The 22,791-nt window shown below is 43.2% G+C and overlaps 1 protein-coding gene across 5 annotated transcripts in view; it reads left to right on the forward strand.

Annotated features, from left to right (window-relative positions):
* The window catches only part of LOC145343043 (iron-sulfur cluster assembly 1 homolog, mitochondrial), a 95,584-nt gene that overhangs the window by 15,404 nt on the left and 57,389 nt on the right, over positions 1–22,791 (forward strand). For 2 of the 5 annotated variants that reach the window (XM_080188816.1, XM_080188817.1), the window contains one exon: positions 10,145–14,227. The exons of the other annotated variants lie outside the window; for them this stretch is intronic. In XM_080188816.1, coding sequence (XP_080044942.1) covers positions 10,145–10,293 — 149 coding nt within the window. In that variant the 3' untranslated portion in view covers positions 10,294–14,227. Of the gene's footprint in view, positions 1–10,144; positions 14,228–22,791 lie in introns of those variants that run through there. 5 annotated transcript variants of the gene reach the window in all.

Here is a 22,791-nt window from a genome sequence, read left to right on the forward strand (position 1 = left end):
AATTACCCTCATCTACCTTCTTGATTACCCCTTCAAAAAAACTCTCAAAGCCATGCTGACTGTCCCTAATCAGTCCTTGCATCTCTAAATACTTGTAGAACCTATCTCTCAGAATATCTTCTAACAGCTTTCAGATGCGAGGCTCACCGGCCTGCAAGCTTTTCCCTGCAGCCCTTTTTAAACAAAGGCATATCATGTCCCATTCTCCAATCTTCAGGCGTCTCACCCCATGGCTATTGATGATACAAATATCTCTGCTAGGGGACCTGCAATTTCCTCCCTAGCCTCCCACAACGTCCTGGGATACACGTCATCAGGTCCCAGGGATTCATCCACTTTGATGTGCTTTAAGACTTCCAGCACCACCACGTCTTATGTATACTCAAGCCATCACTATTTATTTCCCCAAGTTCCCTAACATCCATGCTTTTCTCAACAGCTATAAACAAAATATTAATGAGAAATATTCATTTAGGATCTCATCCATATCTTGTAGATCTGCACATAGATGACCTTGTTGATCCTTAAGAGGCCCTACTCGCTTCCTAGTTACTCCTTTGCCCTTTATGTATTTGCAGAAGCTCTTTGGATTCTCCTTTCCCTTATCTGCCAAAGTAAGCTCATGTCCCCTTTTTTTTTGCTCTCCTAATTTCTGTCTTAACTCTACTCTTACAACTCTATACTCTTCAAGGCATCCACTTGATCCCAGCTGCCTATGCAAGTCATCTGCTCCTTCTTCTTGGCCAGTGCTTCAATATCCCAAATCATCCAGTGTTCCCTACTTCTACCAGCCTTGCCCTTCACTCTTAAGAGGACTGTGAAACTAGTTGGGCAAGTACCAGTGTTTGGACCTTGAGTGTTGCCATGAGGTCTTGTGCTTATCTCGCTGGTGGATCAGGGTGTTGGTTATAAGGTCATGTTGTGAACGTTTCTTGAGAAGGACTGTGTTAGTTGGCTACACCTATACCTTGCCCACCATGCTGTTCTGGAGATTTACGTCCTTTCTGAATCTCTGGTGTTAGAACCTCTGAGGCAGGCCTGTTTGTCACCTACTGAGACTCTAGCTTGCAAATGTGTTGTTTCGAGAGTAGGAATGTTTATGTTGATGATGGTGGCATGCTGATTCCCTGTTAGTTAGCTGGGCAATGAGGCCTTTCCAGCAAAAGATGAATCCAATGCCTTGTTCCTTCAGCAATCTTTGCCTGCAGGCTGCAGTTCATTCAGGTGAAAATGTTGATGTCAAAATGCCTGAGTTCCTGAGCTATGATGGTGGTATGGTACTCAGGTCTGTCACTATTGAAGTTGTCCATAAAGGTCCTACCATTCCAGATCTCAATTTCATTTGAGTAGAAAATCCCTGCATCTGTTGTTGCATGCTGATGGTCTATCTTCTCCATTTTCCTCACTGCAGTATTATACCTCATCCAGTAAATTGTCCACAGGTGTTGAGATAATCTACCGAACAGGTGGGAAATTGTTAAATCCAAAGCAAAGCCATTCTGATCTCAAGTCATAAAGATTTAGTATATAGATGGCACGTACTTGCAACTAAGCTCCTGTCACTGACTCCTATGATGCATATTAGAAAATGGACCTTTCACTGAACACCTGAAAAACTAGGGTCTTGTTCCAACTAATTCTCATGGCAAAATGTCTCCTCTCAGCGATGAGATCAATGACTAGATCCTGGAAAACGTAGACCATATTCTATATTTCTTGAAGGCCATCATAAATTATGAAATTGATCTCCATCCTCACTGAGCCAGCTTTGTCTTCAACTGATTGAGGAGATGAATATTTGAGAACCAGCATTTCAAATCTTGGACTACGGTCATGATTTAAAGCCATGAGCAGTAGTGATCTTTGTGCTCCTATATATTTCAGATTTGGACTACGTACAGTAAACACATCTAAGCTCGGGAGAAATAGGACCAATATTACCATCAGAAGATTCTTCAAATCTGGTAGCAATAAAGCTGGTTAAACAATATATGCATTCTCTCCCAAGCCAACTTGTTTACCGTTGGAGTGCTAATCACTCAAAACCAGCTGTGCTAGATAGGATATGATGCTCCTTTGCCCGACACTGAAGAACTGCACTATTTGGGACTCAGACACAATATAAAGTTTCCAGGACGTCAGAAATGCTTTAAGGATGTCCTCAAAGTTTCCCTGAAGACATTAAAAATATCCATCGACTCGCAAGATATTGGCTTGTGACCGACCAAAATGAGAGGGTTCTTTCAGGAAAGCACCACAAACATCCAAACAACCTAACTACCCGATGCTTCAAGCACCATCTGCCATATGTGGCAGACATGTAGATCATCCATTGGACTTATCAGCCATCTCGGAGCTCAAGTGGAAACGGGTCATGCTCGATCCCAGGGACTGTCTAGGAAGACTGATCCATATACTTGCATTGAGCCCATTCTTTGTTTACTAGGCTCGCTCTCCATTGCTCCATGGTGTGAAATTGCAGCTATACATAAATGTCTTAATTAATAAATTAGTTATCTACTTTATGATAAAATCAACATTTTAAAATCTTCATAATAAAGTTGCATCTATTAAATCATTGCATTATATAACTTTCTGATATACTTGCAAACACTCAATGAAATATGATCCAAAGTAAATTAATACTTCACATTTGAATTTGTTTACTTCAATTAATTTTAACACTGGCAGTAATTACGTAAGCCTATAAAATTTTTGACATAATGATTTTGGTGCTTGCCAGATACTTCACCTTTTGCATAAAGGATTGCTCATGCATCCAAACACTTATGCCCCATATTAATAATGTCAATTATTTACTTTGGAGCAATAACTGATCTGCCTAACTGACATTGGAGTACTGACTGACTCTATATCTTGAGCTATAAATATAAATTGGGTTCACTGAGGAGTTTAGTAGAAGTAAAAATTTAACAGCTTTTATATAGGTTAATTACATTGACTCATTAATCTTATAAAACTTGTTAATATCAAGCATATTGGAATTAACAATTCAAACTAAAGGCATGGTGAAAGCTTTCTATACGTAAAATCAGATATCATGCTGTGTTTGACTATCCATGGCTTAGTTTCATGGTGAAGCAGAAGTTTGTGAAGGAAACCCTGATGCAGAATATTAGTTATTCTTTCACTGGAAGTCTAAACCATACAATTAAATAAAGTTGTTAATTCAAAACAAGCTTAAAATGTACAAGGCTCCACAAATTTTCTTTTTGTATTTAACCTGTAATGTAGCTTTCATTGAGTTTCTTCTGTCTCACCTTGGATTTTCAGTCAAGGACATCCTGATGGGATAGTTGCAAAGACTGTGGACCAATCGTAGTTATTAATGGTCTGCTGATCAACATAACTGATATAACTGATATGCTGGCCTTCATAGCGAGGGGGATTGAATATAAAAGTAGGGAGGTCTTGCTGCAGCTGTATAGGGCATTGGTGAGGCCGCAGCTGGAGTACTGTGTGCAGTTTTGGGCGCCGCACCTGCGCAAGGATATTTTGGCCCTGGAGGGAGTGCAGAGGAGGTTTACTAGGCTGATACCGGAGTTGAGGGGATTGAGCTATGAGGAGAGGCTGAATAAACTAGGCTTGTACTCGTTAGAGTTTAGAAGAATGAGGGGAGATCTCATTGAGACGTATAAGATGATGAATGGGATGGATAGGATAGAGGTGGAGAGACTCTTCCCGCTCAAAAAAGACAGTAGGACTAGGGGGCACAGCCTCAAGATAAAGGGGAGGCGGTTTAGAACGGAGTTGAGGAGGAACTTCTTCACTCAAAGGGTGGTGAATCTCTGGAATTCTCTGCCCGTTGAAGTGGTGGAGGCTGCCTCGCTAAATATTTTTAAGAAGCGGGTTGATGAGTTCTTGATAAGAGAGGGGATTAAGGGTTATGGGGAGAGGGCGGGAAAGTGGAACTGAGCCACAACAGATCAGCCATGATCTTATTGAATGGCGGGGCAGGCTCGAAGGGCTAGATGGCCTACTCCTGCTCCTATTTCTTATGTTCTTATGTTCTTATAACTCGTGGATGAAGTTTATTGCTCATCTAGTCCACCTAGGCGCTAAATTAAAGAACAGAACCTTTTAAGGTCATAATCTCTGGATTATTACCTTTACCACATACAAATTTGCAAAGAATTAGAGAGATGAATATGTGGCTCAAAGACCGGTGTGGGAGAAGTGGGCATTGGTTTGTCGGACATTGGCATTAATACTGGGGAAAGTGGATGCTGTACCATTGGGACGGCCGACATCTGAACCATGCTGGGACCAGTGTTCTTGTGGTCTGAATAACTAGAGAAGTAGAGAGAACTTTGAAGAGTGGGGGTGCAGTTTCAGTTGTGTGGAAAATTGCCAAGTCAAAATTAAAGGCAGGAGTGCAGGTCAGTGATCAGTCTGAGTGTTATTATGGTTCAGGTCAGAAACTCAAGTGTTTTATGGAACCTGCCTGGATGATAAATTTTGCACTTTGAATTTGGCTCGAGTAAGCATGATATGTTTCACCTTGGGTATGATTCAAATGACCCACGAGGGAGCTTTTATCAAACAAAGTTTATTCAAAAATGTAGTTAACATATATGGAAAGAAAATTAGCAATAACTTTTATCAATTACAACAAAACCAAAACAACCATGATAATGTATAATGGTGTTTCTCAATTTTCAGAAGGCGTTTGATAAGGTGCCGCACAAAAGGTTGCTTCAGAAGGTTAGGGGGCATGGAGTTGGGGGTAAGGTGCTAGCGTGGATAGAGGATTGGTTGTCTAATGGGAGGCAGAGAGTTGGTATCAATGGGTGCTATTCTGATTGGCAGTTGGTGACTAGTGGAGTGCCGCAGGGATCGGTGCTGGGCCCTCAGCTATTTACCATTTATATAGATGATCTGGAGGAGGGGGCTGAGTGTAGGGTGTCAAAATGTGCTGATGACACAAAGATGAGTGGAAAAGCAAATTGCGCGGAGGGTGTGGAAAGTCTGCAGAGGGATCTAGATAGGCTGAGCGAGTGGGCAAGGACCTGGCAGATGGAGTACAATGTTAGCAAGTGTGAGGTTATCCACTTTGGCAGGAATAATAGTAGGAGGGATTACTATTTAAAGGGCGAAAAGCTGCAGCATGCTACGGTGCAGAGGGACCTGGGGGTCCTTGTGCATGAGTCGCAGAAACCCAGTCTGCAGGTGCAGCAGGTGATCAGGAAGGTGAATGGGATGCTGGCCTTTATAGCGAGGGGGATAGAATATAAAAGCAGGGAGGTCTTGCTGCAACTGTACAGGGCACTGGTGAGGCCGCAGTTGGAGTACTGTGTGCAGTTTTGGTCACCGCACTTGCGCAAGGATATTTTGGCCTTGGAAGGAGTGCAGAGGAGGTTCACTAGGCTGATACCAGAGATGAGCGGGTTGGACTATGAAGAGAGACTGAATAGACTGGGTTTGTACTTGTTGGAGTTTAGAAGGATGAGGGGGGATCTTATAGCGACATATAAGATAATGAAAGGGATGGATAGGGTAGAGGTAGAGAGATTCTTCCCGCTCAGAAAGGACAGCAGGACTAGAGGGCACAGCCTCAAGATAAGGGGGGGACGCAGTTTAGAATGGAGTTGGGGAGGAACTTTTTCACTCAAAGGGTGGTGAATCTCTGGAATTCTCTGCCCGTTGAAGTGGTAGAGGCTACCTCGCTAAACTTATTTAAGACACTAGATAGGTTTTTGGTAGGCAAGGGAATTAAGGGTTATGGGGAGAAAGCGGGAAAGTGGAACTGAGCCACTTCAGATCAGCCATGACCTTATTGAATGGCGGGGCAGGCTCGAAGGGCTAGATGGCATACTCCTGCTCTTATTTCTTATGTTCTTAACAAATATATCTAGGATGTTCCAATCAAACAAAACTCCCCTTAAACAAGTAACCCTTTTCACAGGTTTAACACAGCAAAAACTGATGCTCGTGAATCCTTTGGTTGATTAATTGAAATCCTGACTTCTCGGCTTTTAACTGTCAGAACAATTTCCCAGATCACCAGGGAGAGACTCTGGTCAAGCAAATTCTCCTCCAGGAAGGCAAGAAGGCTTGTTTTTAACTAACCAGCAGAATTTCCAAAACCAAGGAGGGAGAGAGAAAGAGACACTGCTTTCAGGCTGATGTCCACACCCTTCTAAACCTCAACAGCAGCCAAACAGAAAATGAAACCTTGAGTTCACTAGCAAAAAAAGAACTGTCCAGGATACATGACCTTCCTCCTAACATTGCAGGAACAAAAAGAGGGCTTCCATAAACAACTTGGCAACGCTGAGAGCTGCAGAGAATATGATTTTAAAAAAGAAAATCTCAAAGGTACGCTAACACTAGTGTCAACAGAAAACTACATTTGAACATTATATTACAGCAAGGACTCATACAAGAGCCCTAACTAGGAGGGGAGAGTTCCAAGGACAGAAGGTTTTAAAAAAATCAGAGGATTATGAGGGAGCAGTGACTTGGGATACTGAGGGGGAATTTGACTATCATAATGTGATAGGCTGGGGACAGAAAACATAAAAATATACAACACTTAGCAAATTTGGAATTGTAAATTACTGTTTAAAAAAATCAAAGCTAAATGTACTTTATCTAAATGCAGGAAGCACTTGCAATGAGATAGGTGAATTAATAGCACAGATCGGAACATAAGAATATGATGTTTTAGCTACTACAGAAACGTGGTTGCAGGGTCACCTGGACAGGATGCTCAACATTCCAGGGTATACAATGATCCAAAAAAACAGGCCAAAGGGGAAAGGAGGTGGGGTAGCATTGTTCATTAAGGGAAGTAGTGCTGAGTCGTGATGTAAAAAAAGTGGATGGTGATGTAGAACTGGTTTGGGTTGAAATCATGAATAGCAGGGGAAGAAAGACTAGGTTGGGAGTAGTCTATAGATCCCCAAAATGTGACATCTCAAGAACATAAATGGAGAAGCATCGAGGGCATGTTCAACGGAAATTGCAATGATGGGAGATTTTAGTCTGCACATTAATTGAACAAGTCAAAGCAAAAAAGATAGTAGAGAAAAAATTGTGGAGTTCATCCTGGATTTTTTTGAAAAGCTGTACATTGTGAAGTCTAGCTGGGACGGGTTATTTTAAATTTGGTTTTGTGTCGTGAAGGAGGATTAATAAGGGATCATGTGGTTAAGGATCCCCTAGGGGTAGTGACCTCAATAGGGTAGAATTCCGGATAGAATTTGAGGGTGAGCACCATAGTTCCATAACCAATGTCTTCAACTTAAATAAGGGCAATTATAATGGTATAAGGGAGACATTGTCTAAGGTGAACTGGGTAAACAAGCTAAGATACAAATCAGCAGATGAGTAGTGGCAGATATTCAAATAACTGGTTCAAAATGCTCAGCTGGATCCCAATCAAAGAGAGGGATTCCACGAGAAACCCATGGTCAATCCAGGAGTGATGTGGAGATGCCGGTGTTGGACTGGGGTAAACACAGTAAGAAGTCTCACAACACCACGTTAAAGTCCAGTAGACTTATTTGGTTGCGAGTTGGAGGTCTCTATTGCCTCGCAAAGGTACGTAAGGCAAGCACTACTAGCTGTCCCATTGTATTGGGCAATGGGACCCTGTGCAAGAATCTCTCTGGCTACATCGAAGGCATCCTGAATCCCATTGTACTTAGAACCCCCAGATTTTGTCGCGAAACTACGGACTTCCTACAGAAACTCAGCACACATAGAGCACTCCTTGTCACAATGGATATCTTGGCACTCTACACCAGCATCCCCCACGACGATGGCATTGCTGCAACTGCCAGTTTCCAAATGCAATTTTACAACTCATCTGCTTCATCCTGGACCACAATGTCTTCACCTTCAACAATCAGAGCTTCATCCAGACACACGGAACAGTCATGGGGACCAAATTCACACTTCAGTATGCCAACATCTTCATGCACAGTTTCGAACAAGACTTCTTCACCTTCAACTGATACTATACACTAGTTACATCAATGACATTGAACAATCACTGAACAACTATATGATAACATCAACTTCCATCCCACCATCAGACTCACCATGGACTACTCTCCAGAATCGGTTGCATTCTTGGATACACGCATCTCCATTAAGGATGGTCACCTTAGCACCTCACTGTACCGCAAGTCCACGGATAACCTCACGATGCTCCACTTCTCCAGCTTCCACCCTAAACATGTTAAAGAAGCCATCTCCTACAGCCAAGCCCTCTATATACGCAGGATCTGCTCAGATGAAGAGGATCGCAACAGACACCTCCTAATGCTGAAAGATGCCCTCATAAGAACGGGATATGGCACTCATCGATCGACAGTTCCGATATGCCACAGCGAAAAACCGCACTGACCTCCTCGGAAGACAAACACAGAACATGGTGGACAGAGTACCCTTCATTGTCCAGTACTTTCCCAGAGCGGAGAAGATACGACATCTTCTCTGGAGTCTTCAACATGTCATTGATGAAGACGAACAACTCGCCAAGGTCATCCCCACACCCCCACTTCAAACAACCACACAACCTCAAACAGACCATTATCCGCAGCAAACTACCCAGCCTTTGGGATAACAATGATCACGACACCACACAACCCTGCCACAGCCAGCCCTGCAAGACATGCCAGATCATCGACATAGATGTCATCATCTCACGTGAAAATACCATCCACATGGCACACATTCTTGCAACTCTGCCAACGTTGTCCACCTGATACGCTGCAGAAAAGGATATCCCAAGGCATGGTACATTGGGGAGACCATGCAGATGCTATGACAACGGATGAATGAACACCACTCAACAATCACGAGGCAAAACTGTTCTCTTCCTGTTGGCGAACACTTCAGCGGTCACGGGCATTCGGTCTGTGATCTTCGGGTAAACGTTCTCCAAGGCGACCTTCACAACAACAACAACACAGAGTTGCTGAGCAGAAAGTGATAGCCAAGTTCTGCACACATGAGGACAGCCTCAACTGGGATCTTGGGCTCATGTCACACTATTTGTAACCCCCATGACTTACCCGGGCTTGCAACATCTCACTGTCCTGTCTGGAGACAATACACATCTCTGTAACCTATGCTTATCTCCACTCAAATTGTCTGCACCTTTAATACTTGATTACCTGTAAAGACTCGCGTTCTAACCAGTATTCTGTAAACTGAGTGTGCGCCTTTATATGCCCTCTTTGTGATCAGAACTCCCCACTCACCTGACAAAGGAGCAATGCTCTGAAAGCTAGTGGTGTTTGCTACCAAATAAACCTGTTGGACTTTAACCTGGTGGTGTGAGATTTCTTACTGTGTTAACACAGGAGGTCAAAGACAATGTTACATTGAAAATCAGAATATATACAAAGGGGCAAGGATAGTAGACCAGAGGACTGGGAAGTTTAGGATCAGCAGCAAAAGACTAAAACTTCATAAGGGAGAAAATTAATTTTGAGAGACAACTTATGTGCAGTATAAAAAATAGGCAGGAAGTGGGTAGCTAAAGTAAATGTGGGATCTCTACTGAACGAGGCAGGTGAATTGATAACAGCAGACAAAGAAATAAAGGCTATGCTAAATAAATTTGTTGCATCAGTCTTCACCGTAGAAGATATTGCAAATGTTCCTAAATTATCAGAGGATTGTTACATTGTTGTTCGCAATGCTCCTTCATACTCACCTCCTCACGTGGCAGTTGCAATCCACCTCACAAAATGTCCTCCTCCAGCCACCGCTCCTCAGCTTATCTTGGATAACCTCATATCATTCATCAAAGGTCACTCCACAGAAGGAACAGGCCATCTGAGTTCTTTTCTCTCTGATTTGCATGCCTTAGAATATTTCCTGGACCCCTGAATGACCTGGCAAGGTTTTCCAGCTTGCTGCAGCTCCATAGCTGGATGAAAAGCTTCTACAAGCTGTAGTTTTCCCATCCGAATTTAGGTGTTATTGACAAGAGTATGCAACCTGACATTGTATTTTTGGAAGATGTCAAGGGGCATCATGCAAATGAGAACTAGGAGGGGGTCAAGAATAGATCCTTTGAAGATTCCAGAGATCATGTTGTATAAAGAGGAATCCTATTTGCTGTTTTTCCCAAGGAAATAAGGCTTTTCATTTTCTCTTACAGGTGTTCGAATATTCATTGAAAAGAAGGCACAGTTGACACTTTTAGGAACAGAAATGGACTATACTGAAGATAAACTCGCTAGTGAATTTGTATTCCACAATCCTAACATCAAAGGAACCTGTGGCTGTGGAGAAAGTTTTCACGTTTAACTGAAGCCAACAGTGTAAATTATGAACACTAATATGGGCTTTGTTGCGTTGAGGCACTGATATTTCTTTTTGGCCTTTAAGTGTAGCTGAATCTTGTTTTGAAGGGGAAAGCAAGTGAAAATGCATCTTTGGTATTTTGGCACTAACAATACATTTTTCTCCTGGTGGAGAGTTTTGCACAAGAGGTTATGGTGCTTTCATTTATTTCTGTTCAATCATGATATAATGGATAATGTCAACTCTGTGTAACTGGAATGTTAGCTGCTAAGATGAATAAATTTGCGTCTGGTTCAGATAAGTACAACCTCCCATTCTCATCAAAAGAGAAAGAAGTTATTGGACTCGATTTCCTTAAATCTCCTGTACTCTGTTTCTGCTAAATATTTACGGCCAATACAAACTGTGCCAAAACAATTTTTTTATAAGATAAAAAGGCTTGCTTCCGCCTTTTTATTGTTTTATTTTTGCCCAGTGCAAAGGTATTAACAATGTATAACTGGCATCTTTTTGTTCATTCTTCACAGTCTATTTTTCACAGCAGTTTTACTTCAGTTAAAAATCAGTTCTGTTTGAAAGCTTTGCTGCAAAAAAATACCAGAGATGATTGTTAGGTGCCAGTGATCATCTTATCCACTGCCGACTACTATGGGTGCAAAGTAAAAGTAAGGATGAATATGGAAGTTCAATGAATTGGAATATCTACCTTTTAATAATAGGATGTCTGTTGTTCCACAGACAAAATCAGATACAAAATTCTTTTTCAAATTAATTAAACTAGAAAATATCATTGTCTGCAATCAGACCACTTTCAGGTGTTTTGACCTAGCAAAAATGCATCTGAGCACTATGAATGATAATGGTAAGATTACATTCGTATTTACTTGTTTAGAAGAGTAACAGATAACAACTTGATTGAAACCTTTTAGATCAGAATGGTATTGCCAAGGTAGATGTGGAGAGGATATTTCCTCTTACGGGAGAATCTAGAACTAAAGGGTCGTTGCTTAAAAATAAAGGGTTGTTTGTTTAAGACAGATGAGCTTTTGACAAGGTCCCAGATGGGAGACTGACTGAGAAAGTTAAAGCACACGTGAAGTTCAGGAAAATTTGATGAGCTGGATCAGAAACTGACTGAATAATAGGACTCAAAAGGATATGGTACAAGAATGAACGAGTAGCTGGATGCCGGTGTCCAGCGGTGTACCACAAGGTTCAGAACTGGAACCTTAATTGGTTGTTATATACATAAACAATGTCAATTAAAATGTGGAGGGAATTATAAGCAGGTTTGCCGACAACAAGATTAGTAGGGTATTTAATTGTGAAGAAGATGGTTGTGGGTTACAGGAAGATATAGGTGGGTTCAATGGAAGAAGCCAGAGAGTGGTTGTGGAGGACTGCTTCTCTGAGTGGAGGCCTGTGACGAGTGGTGTGCCACAGAGATTGGTGTTGGGTCCATTGTTGTTTGTCATCTATATCAATGATCTGGATGATAATATGATAAATTGGATCAGCAAATTTGCTGATGATACAAAGATTGGAGGTGTAATGGACAGTGAAGAAGGTTTTCGAAGCTTGCAGAGGGATTTGGACTAACTAGAAAAATGGGCTGAAAAATGGCAAATGGAATTTAATGCAGACAAGTGTGAGGTATTGCACTTTGGAAGGACAAACCAAAGTAGAATGTATAGGGTAAATGTTAGGACTCTGAAGAGTGCAGTTGAACAGAGGGATCTGGGAATACAGGTACAGAATTCCCTAAAAGTGGCGTCACAGGTGGATAGGATTGTAAAGAGTGCTTTTGGTACATTGGCCTTTATAAATCGGAGTATCAAGTATAAAAGCGTTATGGTAAGGTTGTATAAGGCATTGGTGAGGCTGAATTTAGAGTATTGTGTACAGTTTTGGTCACTTAGTTACAGGAAGGATGTAAATAAGGTTGAAAGAGTGCAGAGAAGGTTCACAAAGATGTTGCTGGGACTTGAGAAGCTTAGTTACAGAGAGAGATTGAATAGGTTAGGACTTTATTCCCTGGAGCGTAGAAGTATGAGGTGTATAAGATTTTGATGGGTATAGATAGAGTGAATGCAAGCAGGCTTTTTCCACTGAGGCTAGAGGAGAAAAAGACCAGAGGGCATGGTTTAAGGAGAAAAGTTTAAAGGGAATATTAGGGGGGGATTCTTCACGCAGAGAGTGGTGGGAGTGTGGAATGATAAAGTGGTAAATGCGAGGTCACTTTTAACATTTAAGAAAAACTTGGACGGGCTCATGGATGACAGGGGTGTGGAGGGATATGGCCCAAGTGCAGGTCAGTGGGACTAGGCAAAAAATGGTTCAGCACAGACAAGAAGGGCCAAAAGGCCTGTTTCTGAGCTGTTATTTTCTATGGGCAGATGGGCAGAGCAGATAATATTTAACCCTGATAAGGGTGGGGTGATGCACTTCAGAAGAAGAAACTAGACGATGGAGTATATAATTAATGCAGGACACTCGGAAGCTTAGAGGAATTATTCACATCTCTCAAGTCAATAAAGCACGTGAATAGGATAGTTAAGGCATTTGGGACACTTTCATCATTTGTGAAATAGAGTCTAAGAGCAAGGAGGTAATGTTGTGGAGTTGTACAGAGCATTGGCTAACTTGCAGCTGGAGTACTGTGCTTTGGTCTTGTCACTATATAGGAAGGATGTGATAGCACTAAAGGGAGCACAGAGGAGGTTCACCAGAATGTTGCCTGGGATGGAACATTTGAGCTATAAGGAGAGACTAGGTAGGCTTGGATTGTTTTCTTTAGAGCAGTGAAAGCTAAAGGGAAGTGGGGTAGAGAAGACACATGATTGAGATGCGTAAGGTTATGATGGGTATGGACAGGATGAGTAGGGAGCAGCTTGGTTGAGGGGTCAATCACGAGGGGGCATAGTTTTAGGGTAAGGGGTAGGAGATTGAGGGGATTTGAGAAAAAACATTTTTACTTGGATTGTGGGAATCTAGAACACACTGCCTTGGAAGGCAGTTGAGGCCAGAAACCTTACAACCTTTAAAAAAAATTTGGATGAGCACTTGAAATATCATAACACTCAAGGATATGGGACGAGGACAGGAAAATGGAATCAGCATGCCTTTAGTGGTAGATATCGTAGGTGCAGACCTGATCAGCCTTGTCTGCACTGTTTGACTCAAATATTTTCTTGAGGGACATGAGTCTCTGGAAATCTCTTCCTCAAAAGGCAATGGAAACAAAGTCCTTGAATATTTTTAAGGCAAAGTTAGATAGATTCTTGATTAACAAGTTGGGGGGGGCAGTGGTGAAAGATATGGAGTCAGCAGGAATGTGGGGTTGAAGTCACTGTCAGATCAGTTATGATTTTATTGAATGGCAGAGCAGGCTTGAGGTACCTTGAGGCCTGCTCCTGCTCCTTATATGTTCCTAAGCTGTTTAGTGATTATACTTCATGATTGGACAGTTCTTGAAACTTTGTGAAAGAAATTCACACATTGTGCTCTGTACCATTAAAGAGATGTAAATGTTAGGGCATTAAAATGTAATCTGTTTATTGTCCATCAAGAATTAGAATCAAAAGTTATTGAATTCTTGATGGTATACAGCTCTTATTTTTTGTATGGTTCCAGTGCAGCTATAGAATGTGTATATGAACTAATTTGAATATTTGGAGATAGTTCCTGTAGTTCTTGATTTTATTTTATCTCATCTCCATTAAATATAAAAAAGTTTCTAATAGAAATTAAATATCTAAAGTGTATTTTCAGTGGTCACAGTTTTAATAATTTGGTAACTTTGCACATTGTAATTCAGAAATTTCAACTTAATTAGATTTTGTTGTCTACTGATTGTGCTGATATAGGTTGCCATCTTGGGTTTCTTAAAACAAAGGTTGTATTTATCTATTTTTTAAATTAAAGTCCAATAGATGTGTGTGAGTGGCATCTCAAAAGTTTAGTGATGATCTGACTGGCTTAAGAGGAAGTAGAAATGGTCAACCTGATACAACAAAACAAATCTGCCAGTAGTTCAGATTAACCATGATAAATGTGAACCCACATCATGGAACTCATCAATATTTAGCTGGCCAGTTCATATTTGACAGCTTATCTCAATTGCTGATGCTGTGAAATTTGCCCATTTACATTGCAGGACTGATTCCATAACATTGGGTGAAATATGAACTAAGTATAAAAGTTGTGCATGTGATTTTCATTCTGGCACCTGGACCTTTCCCAATAGTCATTTAATACTGCAGTACATGCACAAGCGTATGTGCTGCCTTAATCCCCATAGCTACAAATGGTATGATCAGCACCATAAGATAAATGCAGAATTGGAGAACACTAGGATGGTTAGAAAGTATAATACAGCCAGACCAGAGTTAAGAGTGATACTGAGACAGAGATTTCAAAATAGGAACTGAAAATGCTGTGCTCAGGCCTATAGTGACTTGTGTTAATGTTGGTCAATAGCAAGAAGTGCCAAAGAAGCAAATCTGTGTGTTTCCCAACTAGAAACCATGGATGAACAGGGATGTCCGCTACTTGCTGAAGTCCAGGTCTGAGGCATTCAAGTCAGGCGACCCTGACCTATACAAGAAATCCAGATATGATCTACGGAGATCCATCAAAGATGCCAAAAGACTGTACTAGACCAAGCTGGAGTCCCAAGCTAGCCACACTGACTCCCACCAGCTATGGCAAGGTCTACAAGACAGAACAGGCTGCAAGATGAAGGCATGTAAAATCGCTGGCACCAATGCACCCCTTCCCGATGAGCTCAACACATTCTATGCCCATTTTGAGCAAGAGGTCAGCGAAAGCATGCACTCCACACTGGACAAACCTGTATCCGATGAGGTCATTGCCGATGTCAGAGCAGCCTTTGCGAAAATCAACCCACAGAAAGCAACTGGCCTGGATGGGCTACCCGGATGAGCACTCATATCTTGCATGGACCACCTTGCGGGGGTATTTGCAGACACCTTTAACTTCTCTTTATTTTGGTTCGTCCATCATCATCATTGAGGACCTCAATACCATTAGTCATTTTGAGGCTGGTTGCGGTGTGTCCGAAGGTGACTGATCAGGCCAATTCGGGCACGGAATGTCCTGGCACATATTGGACAGACTTGTGTAGACACTGTAGTTGTTGCGCTGGTGGCTGTGGACTTGTGCAGCTCGCGCTTATGTTATGCTTCAGCAATACACCTTGCTTTGTGAGCTTGACAGCCTTTGTGGATGAGGCAGCGCCAGGTAGGGCGGTTTTGTGCTAGCATTTCCCAAGTGGTCGTGTCGATGTCAAGCGACTTCAGGGAGGCCTTTAGTGTGTCTTTGAAACGTTTCTTCTGCCCTCCATGTGAGTGTCCTCCAGCAGAGAGTTCCCCAAAAAGGAGCTGCTTGGGTGTGCGCTCATCTGACATACAGATGACATGACCTGCCCAGTGGGTCTGTGCTCTCATCAGCAGTGTGTGGACTGATGGTAGACTTGCTCTGGAGAGAACTTCAGTGTCTGGCACTTTGTCTTGCCAATGGATGCGTAATATTCTGCAAAGACAAGTCACGTGGAAATGATTGAGCTGTCTTGCATGCCTTCGATACACAGTCCACGTTTCACAGGCATACAGGAGGGTAGTGAGTACTGCGGCGCTGTAGACCTTCAGTTTTGTTGCTGGGCTGATTCCTCAATGTTCCCATACAGTGGAGTGCAGTCTATGGAAAGCAGAGCTTGCCTTTGCTATTCTGCAGTTAATTTCTGTATCAATAGTCACTGCTTGGGAGAGGGTGCTGCCAAAATAAGTGAACTGGTCCACCGCCTGTAGTTTCTACCCTTTGATTGTGATTATGGGTTCTGTGTACAGTGCACGAGGAGCAGGCTGGTGCATGACTTCAGTCTTTTTAACGTTGATGGTGAGTCTAAAATTGTCACAAGCCATGGAAAATTTGTCCATACTGACTTGCATCTCTGGTTCTGAGCCAACATACAGGGTGCAGTCATCGGCAAAGAGGAAATCTCTCAGAACGGTCTCCTTCACTTTGGTAATAGCTTGAAGTCTCCTCAGGTTGAAGAGCTTCCCATCCACTCTGTACTTGAGGCTGATTCCAGCAACACTGTCCTAGAAGGCATCATTCAGCATGGCACTAAACATCATGCTGAACAGTGTGGGTGCGAGCACACAGCCCTGCTTGATGCCATTGACTGGGAATGCCTCAGAGGATTCTCCGCCTTCCAGTACTCTGGCCACCATGCCATCATGGAACTGGTGTACCATCTGAATGAATTTGGGAGGGCAGCCAAACTTTGACATGATCCTGCACAGGCCTTGTGGGCTTACAGTGTCAAAGGCTTTCGTGAGGTCAACAAAGGTTGAGTAGAGCTCGCGATTCTACTCCTGACGCTTCTCCAGAAGTTAGCATGCAGCAAAACTCATGTCAGTAGTCCCATGACCTTTGCGGAAGCCACACTATGACTCTGGAAGCAGGCCTAGCTCCAGATGAGTGACCAGACGATTTAGCACGACTCTTGCAAGGGTTTTTCCTGTGATGGAGAGCAGCGAGATTCCTCGGTGATTGTCACATACTTGCCGATTGCCCTTCCTCTTGTAGAGGTGTACAATGGAAGCATCTTTAAGTTCCTGAGGAATGGATGCTTGCTTCCAAAATGACTGGAACAACTCGGTGAGCTTCTCGATAAGTGCAGGACCAGCAGCTTCATAGATCTCTGTGGGCATCTGCCCCTGGGCCTTTGCCACTGGATTGCTGGCTAACAGCTTTTGTGACTTCTGCTACTACCGGTGGATCATCCATGGTGCTGTTGATATCAACCTGTGGAATCCTGTCTATTGCCTCATCGTTAATAGATGACAGTCAGTTGAGGATGGCTTCAAAGTGTTCAGCCCATCTCTGCAGGATCTGAGCCTTCTCTGTAATGAGACTTATACCATCTGTACTCAGGAGAGGGGAACTCCCAAGAGATTGAGGTCCATGGAGAGTGTTGAGGGCTTCATAGAACCATTTCAAGCTGTTTCTGTTAGCATATCCCTGTATTTCGTCTGCCTTGGCTCTCAGCCAGGCATCCTGCATTTTGCGTAGTTTATTTTGGACTGTCCTGCAAGCACTAGTAAAAAGCATTTTTCTTGACAGCTGAAGATGGGTCGTTCTGACAGGCCCAATGAAGACGGTGCTTTTCAACAAGTAGAGCCTGTATCTCCTCATCATTCTCATCGAACCAATCATGCTGCTTGCGGGTGGAGGGCCCGAGCACCTTCATCGCAGATGTATGGATGGTATCCCTGAAGCGTTCCCAGTCGTCCTCAGCGCTGCCTCCAAGGTGTAGGTCAGCAAGCTTGATTTCTAAGTCTTCAGCCAGTGCTGAAGCTATGCTGGGGTTCTTTAGCTTGGCCGCATTGATTCTTTTCATAACCTTGCTTCCTTGTGGTCGCCTCTTGGGTCTGATGTGGAGCCTCATTTTGGAGACAATGAGCCGGTGATCTGTCCAGCAGTCAGCACCACACATGGCCGTGGTCACTCTGACATCCTGCCTGTCTTTTCTCCTGACAATGACATAGTCAATAAGATGCAATGCTTAGAGCGGGGGTGCATCCAGGAGGTCTTGTTATGGGTAGGCAGACAGAAGATTGTGTTAGTGACAAGGAGGTCATGTGCTGCACAGGTCTTCAGTAAGAGTAGGCTGTTACTATTACACTTGCCCACTCCATGCCTCCCAATGACTTCCTGCCAGATTGCAGAGTCACACCCTACTCTTGCATTGAAATTGCCAAGCAAGATCAGCTTGTCGGTAATGCTCACTGCTGATAGTAGGGCATCTAGTTCTTCGTAGAACTTGGCTTTCATCTCATCCGGGTTGTTCATTGTGGGGGCATAGGCACTGACTTCTGTTCTGTAGCGGAAACTGTAACGTCATAAGCCGGTTGTTCACACCCTTGGGTAGACTGTCAAGTTTCCGAACAAAATGACTCCTGATAACGAATCCAACTCCAGCATCACGACACTCATTGCTGCCGCAACCGCTCCAGAAAAAAGTGTATCTGCCTCCAGTTTCAGTCAACTGACCTACATTGGCAAGACGAGTTTCACTCAGGGCTGCAATATCAGTGTTGTATCTTGCAAGCTCTCTGGCAACTAAGGCTGTTCTTCTCTCCGGTCTGTCTGCTGTAGGGTTGTCCAAAAGTGTGCGCACGTTCAAAGTGCCAATGGTGAGTGGTGTCACCTTGTGTTTTATTTTGTTTGTTCAACCACAAGATGGGATCCCCGCCAGCTGTGGTAAACTGGCCGGGGTGTAGTGAAGCAAGCAATGTTTAGGGCACCTTTTCTAGCCCCTTCCTCGTTCTACGAAGGTGAGCAGTGCGTCCCTGAAGAGGACTGCTCAGTCGCCCATGTAGACGCCGAATTCCACTGCTGCTTCAGTCAGCGGAAAACGACCATTAGACCTGATCCACCAGCGTGCAGGTCCATGACTACAGCTCCCAGCATATCCACACTTGCTGCTTCGTCGCTCGTCCATCGCCGCAGGACTTCAAGGGTTGAACAGGACGCTGATGGTGATGATGGTGTCGAAACTAGCACTTGATTTGGATTAAAGTGAGGGAGAGTTGCACAGCATCAGCCTCACTCTCTTCCCAATTCCCATCTAAATCCGGTGGCAAGACAAGAGTCAAGATGGCTGGAAGTGGGACTAGACGCAGTGGATGACCAGGACATCTTCTGTGTCTTGTCCTTCTCTTCACATTCCACGATGCTTGCAGAGACCACCTTCTTGACTGTTGGACCTTCCATTGGTCTTGTCCGCTCAATCCGCCGGACTCTGTCTTCACATGCTGGGATAGACAACTCTCTATTTCACTGAGGGTTGAGACCCATCGGCTACCCTGACCTGGTTTAGCCAGTTTGTCAAGGCCGTTGCCCGGGGTGTGGCCGCTGTTGCATGCAAACAGCTATGGGGAGCCACAAGTGAGAGCTGAATGCCAGGTGCGGACAAAAGATGGACAAACTGCCCTGAAAGGACGCAACATGTTCCTCCACCAAAGGTACAACCCCTCCCTGACACCCTATAAATGCCCAACCTCTCTTTATACTAATGAGGTCACTATCTGCTTCAAGAAGATAACCATCATCCCACAATCAAAGAAGAGCCAGGCAGCGTGCCTTAATGACGATCTTACAGTGGCTTGTGCATCCATCATTATGAAGTGCTTCGAAAGGTTAGTCAGAGTACAAATCAATTCTGGCCTCCCAAATCACCTGGATCCACTACAGTTTGCCTACAACCACAACAGGTCCACAGTAGATACCACCTCACTGGCGCTATACTAAACCCTGAAAAATCTAGCTAACAAGGATAACTATGTCAGACTCCTATTTATTGACAACAGCTTAGCCTTCTTACAAAACTGATCTCCAAACTCCCATGGCCTGGGGCATGGCTCCTCCCTCCGCGACTGGATCCTAGACTTCTTAACCATAGACTGCAATCAGTAAGTCTAGGTGACAATGCCACCACGATCATCCTCAACACCAGTACCCCACAGACTGTCCTCAGCCCCTTCCTATACTCCTTTTACACCTATGACTGTGTGGCCAAATTCCTCTCCAATTCGACTTTTCAAGTTTGCTGATTATGCCACTGTACCAGGCCAGATTGCAAACAACGATGAGACGGAGTACAGGAAAGAGAAAATCTGGTGAGCTGGTGCTCTCTGAGTCAACAAAATGAAGGAGATAGTCATTGATTTCAGGAAGTATAGTGGAGGACATGCCTCTGGTTACATCAACAGAGGTAAAGTGGAAATGATCGAGAGCTTTAAGTTTCTTGGTATCCAGATCACCAGCAACCTGTCCTGGTACTTCCATACCATAGCTATAATTAAGAAAACTCACCAACGTTTCTACTTTCTCAAGAAACTAAGAAAATTTGGCATATGCACTACGACCCTCACCACCTTTTACAGATATACCATAGAAACCATTCTTTCTGATTGCATCACAGCTTTATATGCCTCCTGTCCAAAAATCTACAAAGGATTGTGAACAAGGCTCAATCCATCACGCATGCCAGCCTCCCATCCATTGACTCTGTCTACACTTTCTGCTGCCTCGGAAAAGCAGCCAGCACAATTAAGGACTCCACACACCCCAGACATACTCTCTTCCTCCTTATTCCATTGGGAAAAAGATGCAAAGTCTAAGGACCCTTATCAACTGATCAAGAACAGCTTCTTCCCTGCTGCCATCAGACTTTTGAATGGTTCTATCTTGTATTAAGTTGATCTTTCTCTACACCCTAGTTATGACTGTAACTTTACATTCTGTACTTTCCTTTATGTACAGTATGCTTTGTATAGCACACAAGAAACAATACTTTTCGCTGCATACTAATATGTGTGACAATAATAAATCAAAGCAAAAGAACGCTCACAGTGGATTATTTTAATACTTTGTGATTAACCCTGAAATCTGGAACTAAGTAAAATTAATCATGTTATAGTCTTTAGTATAGGATGCTGGTAGAAAATATTGATCCCAAAGTATTTTGAAACCACATTAATTTGTAAAAATTAAATTTGGGACTGGTATCAGGGAAGCAGTACTTCATATACTTGAATAGGGTCAGAGAGGCATAGCTCCAATGTCATAAATTCATAGAAACTACAGCACAGGAAACCATTCAGCTCATCGTACTTGTGCCAGCAGCTCTTCAATCAAAGCTATCTATTCAAATCCCATCCTCTTGTGCTTTCTTTGTTTCTCTTTATTGGCCTAGAGGCTAACTTCATAACAATTTGTGATAGTGTATTCCATGTTTTAGTAACTGTTTTATTGTGATCAATTTTCTAATCACTGCGAGCCATTTTTCACTATTTACCCTTTCAAAATCTTTTATAACTTGGAATATTTTTATTAGACTTCTCCCTACAGCATTTTGTATTCTTGCAGGGAAAAATATGCCAACTTCTTTAGTCTTTTAAAATTCTGTTCTTGGCATTCCAATGAATCCTTGAGCTTTAAATAAGCTCTTAACATGTTCCCACAGTTCTGACATCTTTCCTATAATGGAGTGCCCAGGACTGCAGCCAGTACTTTTCTTTCTTTTTGGTACCCGCTTGGGATTGAGGATGACTTGTTTCCACTCTAGTTTGATGGGTTCTGAGATTGCCAATAACTGCAGTGTATGATCTGCAGACTGTGCCACATGAGGCAGATAGTCCTTGGACAGTCAGGTAGATGAGTTGTTGGCGAGTTTGTGTGTTCCCTCCAATGCCTTGGCTTTGCGTGTGTGTTCAGTACCTTCTTGAATGAACATTTCACACTTTGGTCACTCACAAGCCAGGGCTGTTGCTTTCAGAACATCTCAAAATGTTTCCATTGCCTTCCTGGAAATATCCTGCCATGACAAGAGTTCCTAGTACAACAGTTGTGTTGCAAGTCTGGTATCAGTCTTCTGCCAAGAAGAGCTGCTCTTAAGTAATGATTATATTTTTAGAAGCTTCTCTCAATGAAGGCAGACAAAGACAACAAAATTCATCATTACTTCTGAAGTGCCAGCTCAGCTTTCAACCAACTTAAAAAATAAAGGATATTCGAAGTTCAGGGTCTCAAACTGAGACTGAGTTCGTAGTTTACTGGGCAGCAGTGACTCCTGTATTAGCTTCAGAGAAATGAACATTCTACAACAGGCAGCACAAAGCATGAGAGTAGTACCACCAGCAGTGCCTTTTCAAGATCTTCCAAATTCACTGGCAAGAAAGGCAGTCAACTGCAACATCCCAAGCCATACACACCTAGCATCAAGGTGGGGGGTGTGGGGGTGGGGATGGGAATGGGGGTGGGGCGGGTGCGCGAGAGAGGACAAGTGCCATATTCCATTCTAGGTGCCAGCAGGAAGAGGATAAAATCAGCCCCAGCTTACACGAGAACCCAGAAAAGGATGAGGACAACTTCTTGCCTGTACAGTTGTCACAGAATTCACCTGGCTCCTCCACAGCTCAGTGGCTCGTAGACCTAATTCAGGCTGGAGCTCACACTCTAATGGCCACTGCTCAGACACATGTTTACAGCAGGAGGAGCATGACACGGTTAAATTCTTTGGCACTCAAAGGACTACTGGAGAAAAGGTTTCTGCTAAGTCTGAGCCAGATGATGGATCTCTGAAAGTGGTCATGAAGAGGATGCTGCAAAATCAGAGATACACAGGAGAACATAAAGCAGACATATCAGAGGCCCTCATTAGAGATTAAAGAATTTGTCCACTTGCTGGCTGATGAAGTGGTTCCGACGCACCCTGAGGTGAGTGTTCTGAATGGCTATGCGAAAGGGCTATAGAGCCCCTTAACCTTCCTCCAGGATTGTGCGTGTTTCATTTCAAACCGTCTCCTCCACCTTTTACCCTCCCTTTGCTACTAACTCCCCTCCATCAGTGTTTATACGTCACAATGTCATCTTCATTTTACTCTGTTACCTTTGAGCCTCCCTCCATCA

Source organism: Carcharhinus amblyrhynchos, chromosome 5 (assembly GCF_965287045.1).
Source record: "Carcharhinus amblyrhynchos chromosome 5, sCarAmb.v2.hapA, whole genome shotgun sequence".
NCBI lineage: Eukaryota > Metazoa > Chordata > Chondrichthyes > Carcharhiniformes > Carcharhinidae > Carcharhinus > Carcharhinus amblyrhynchos.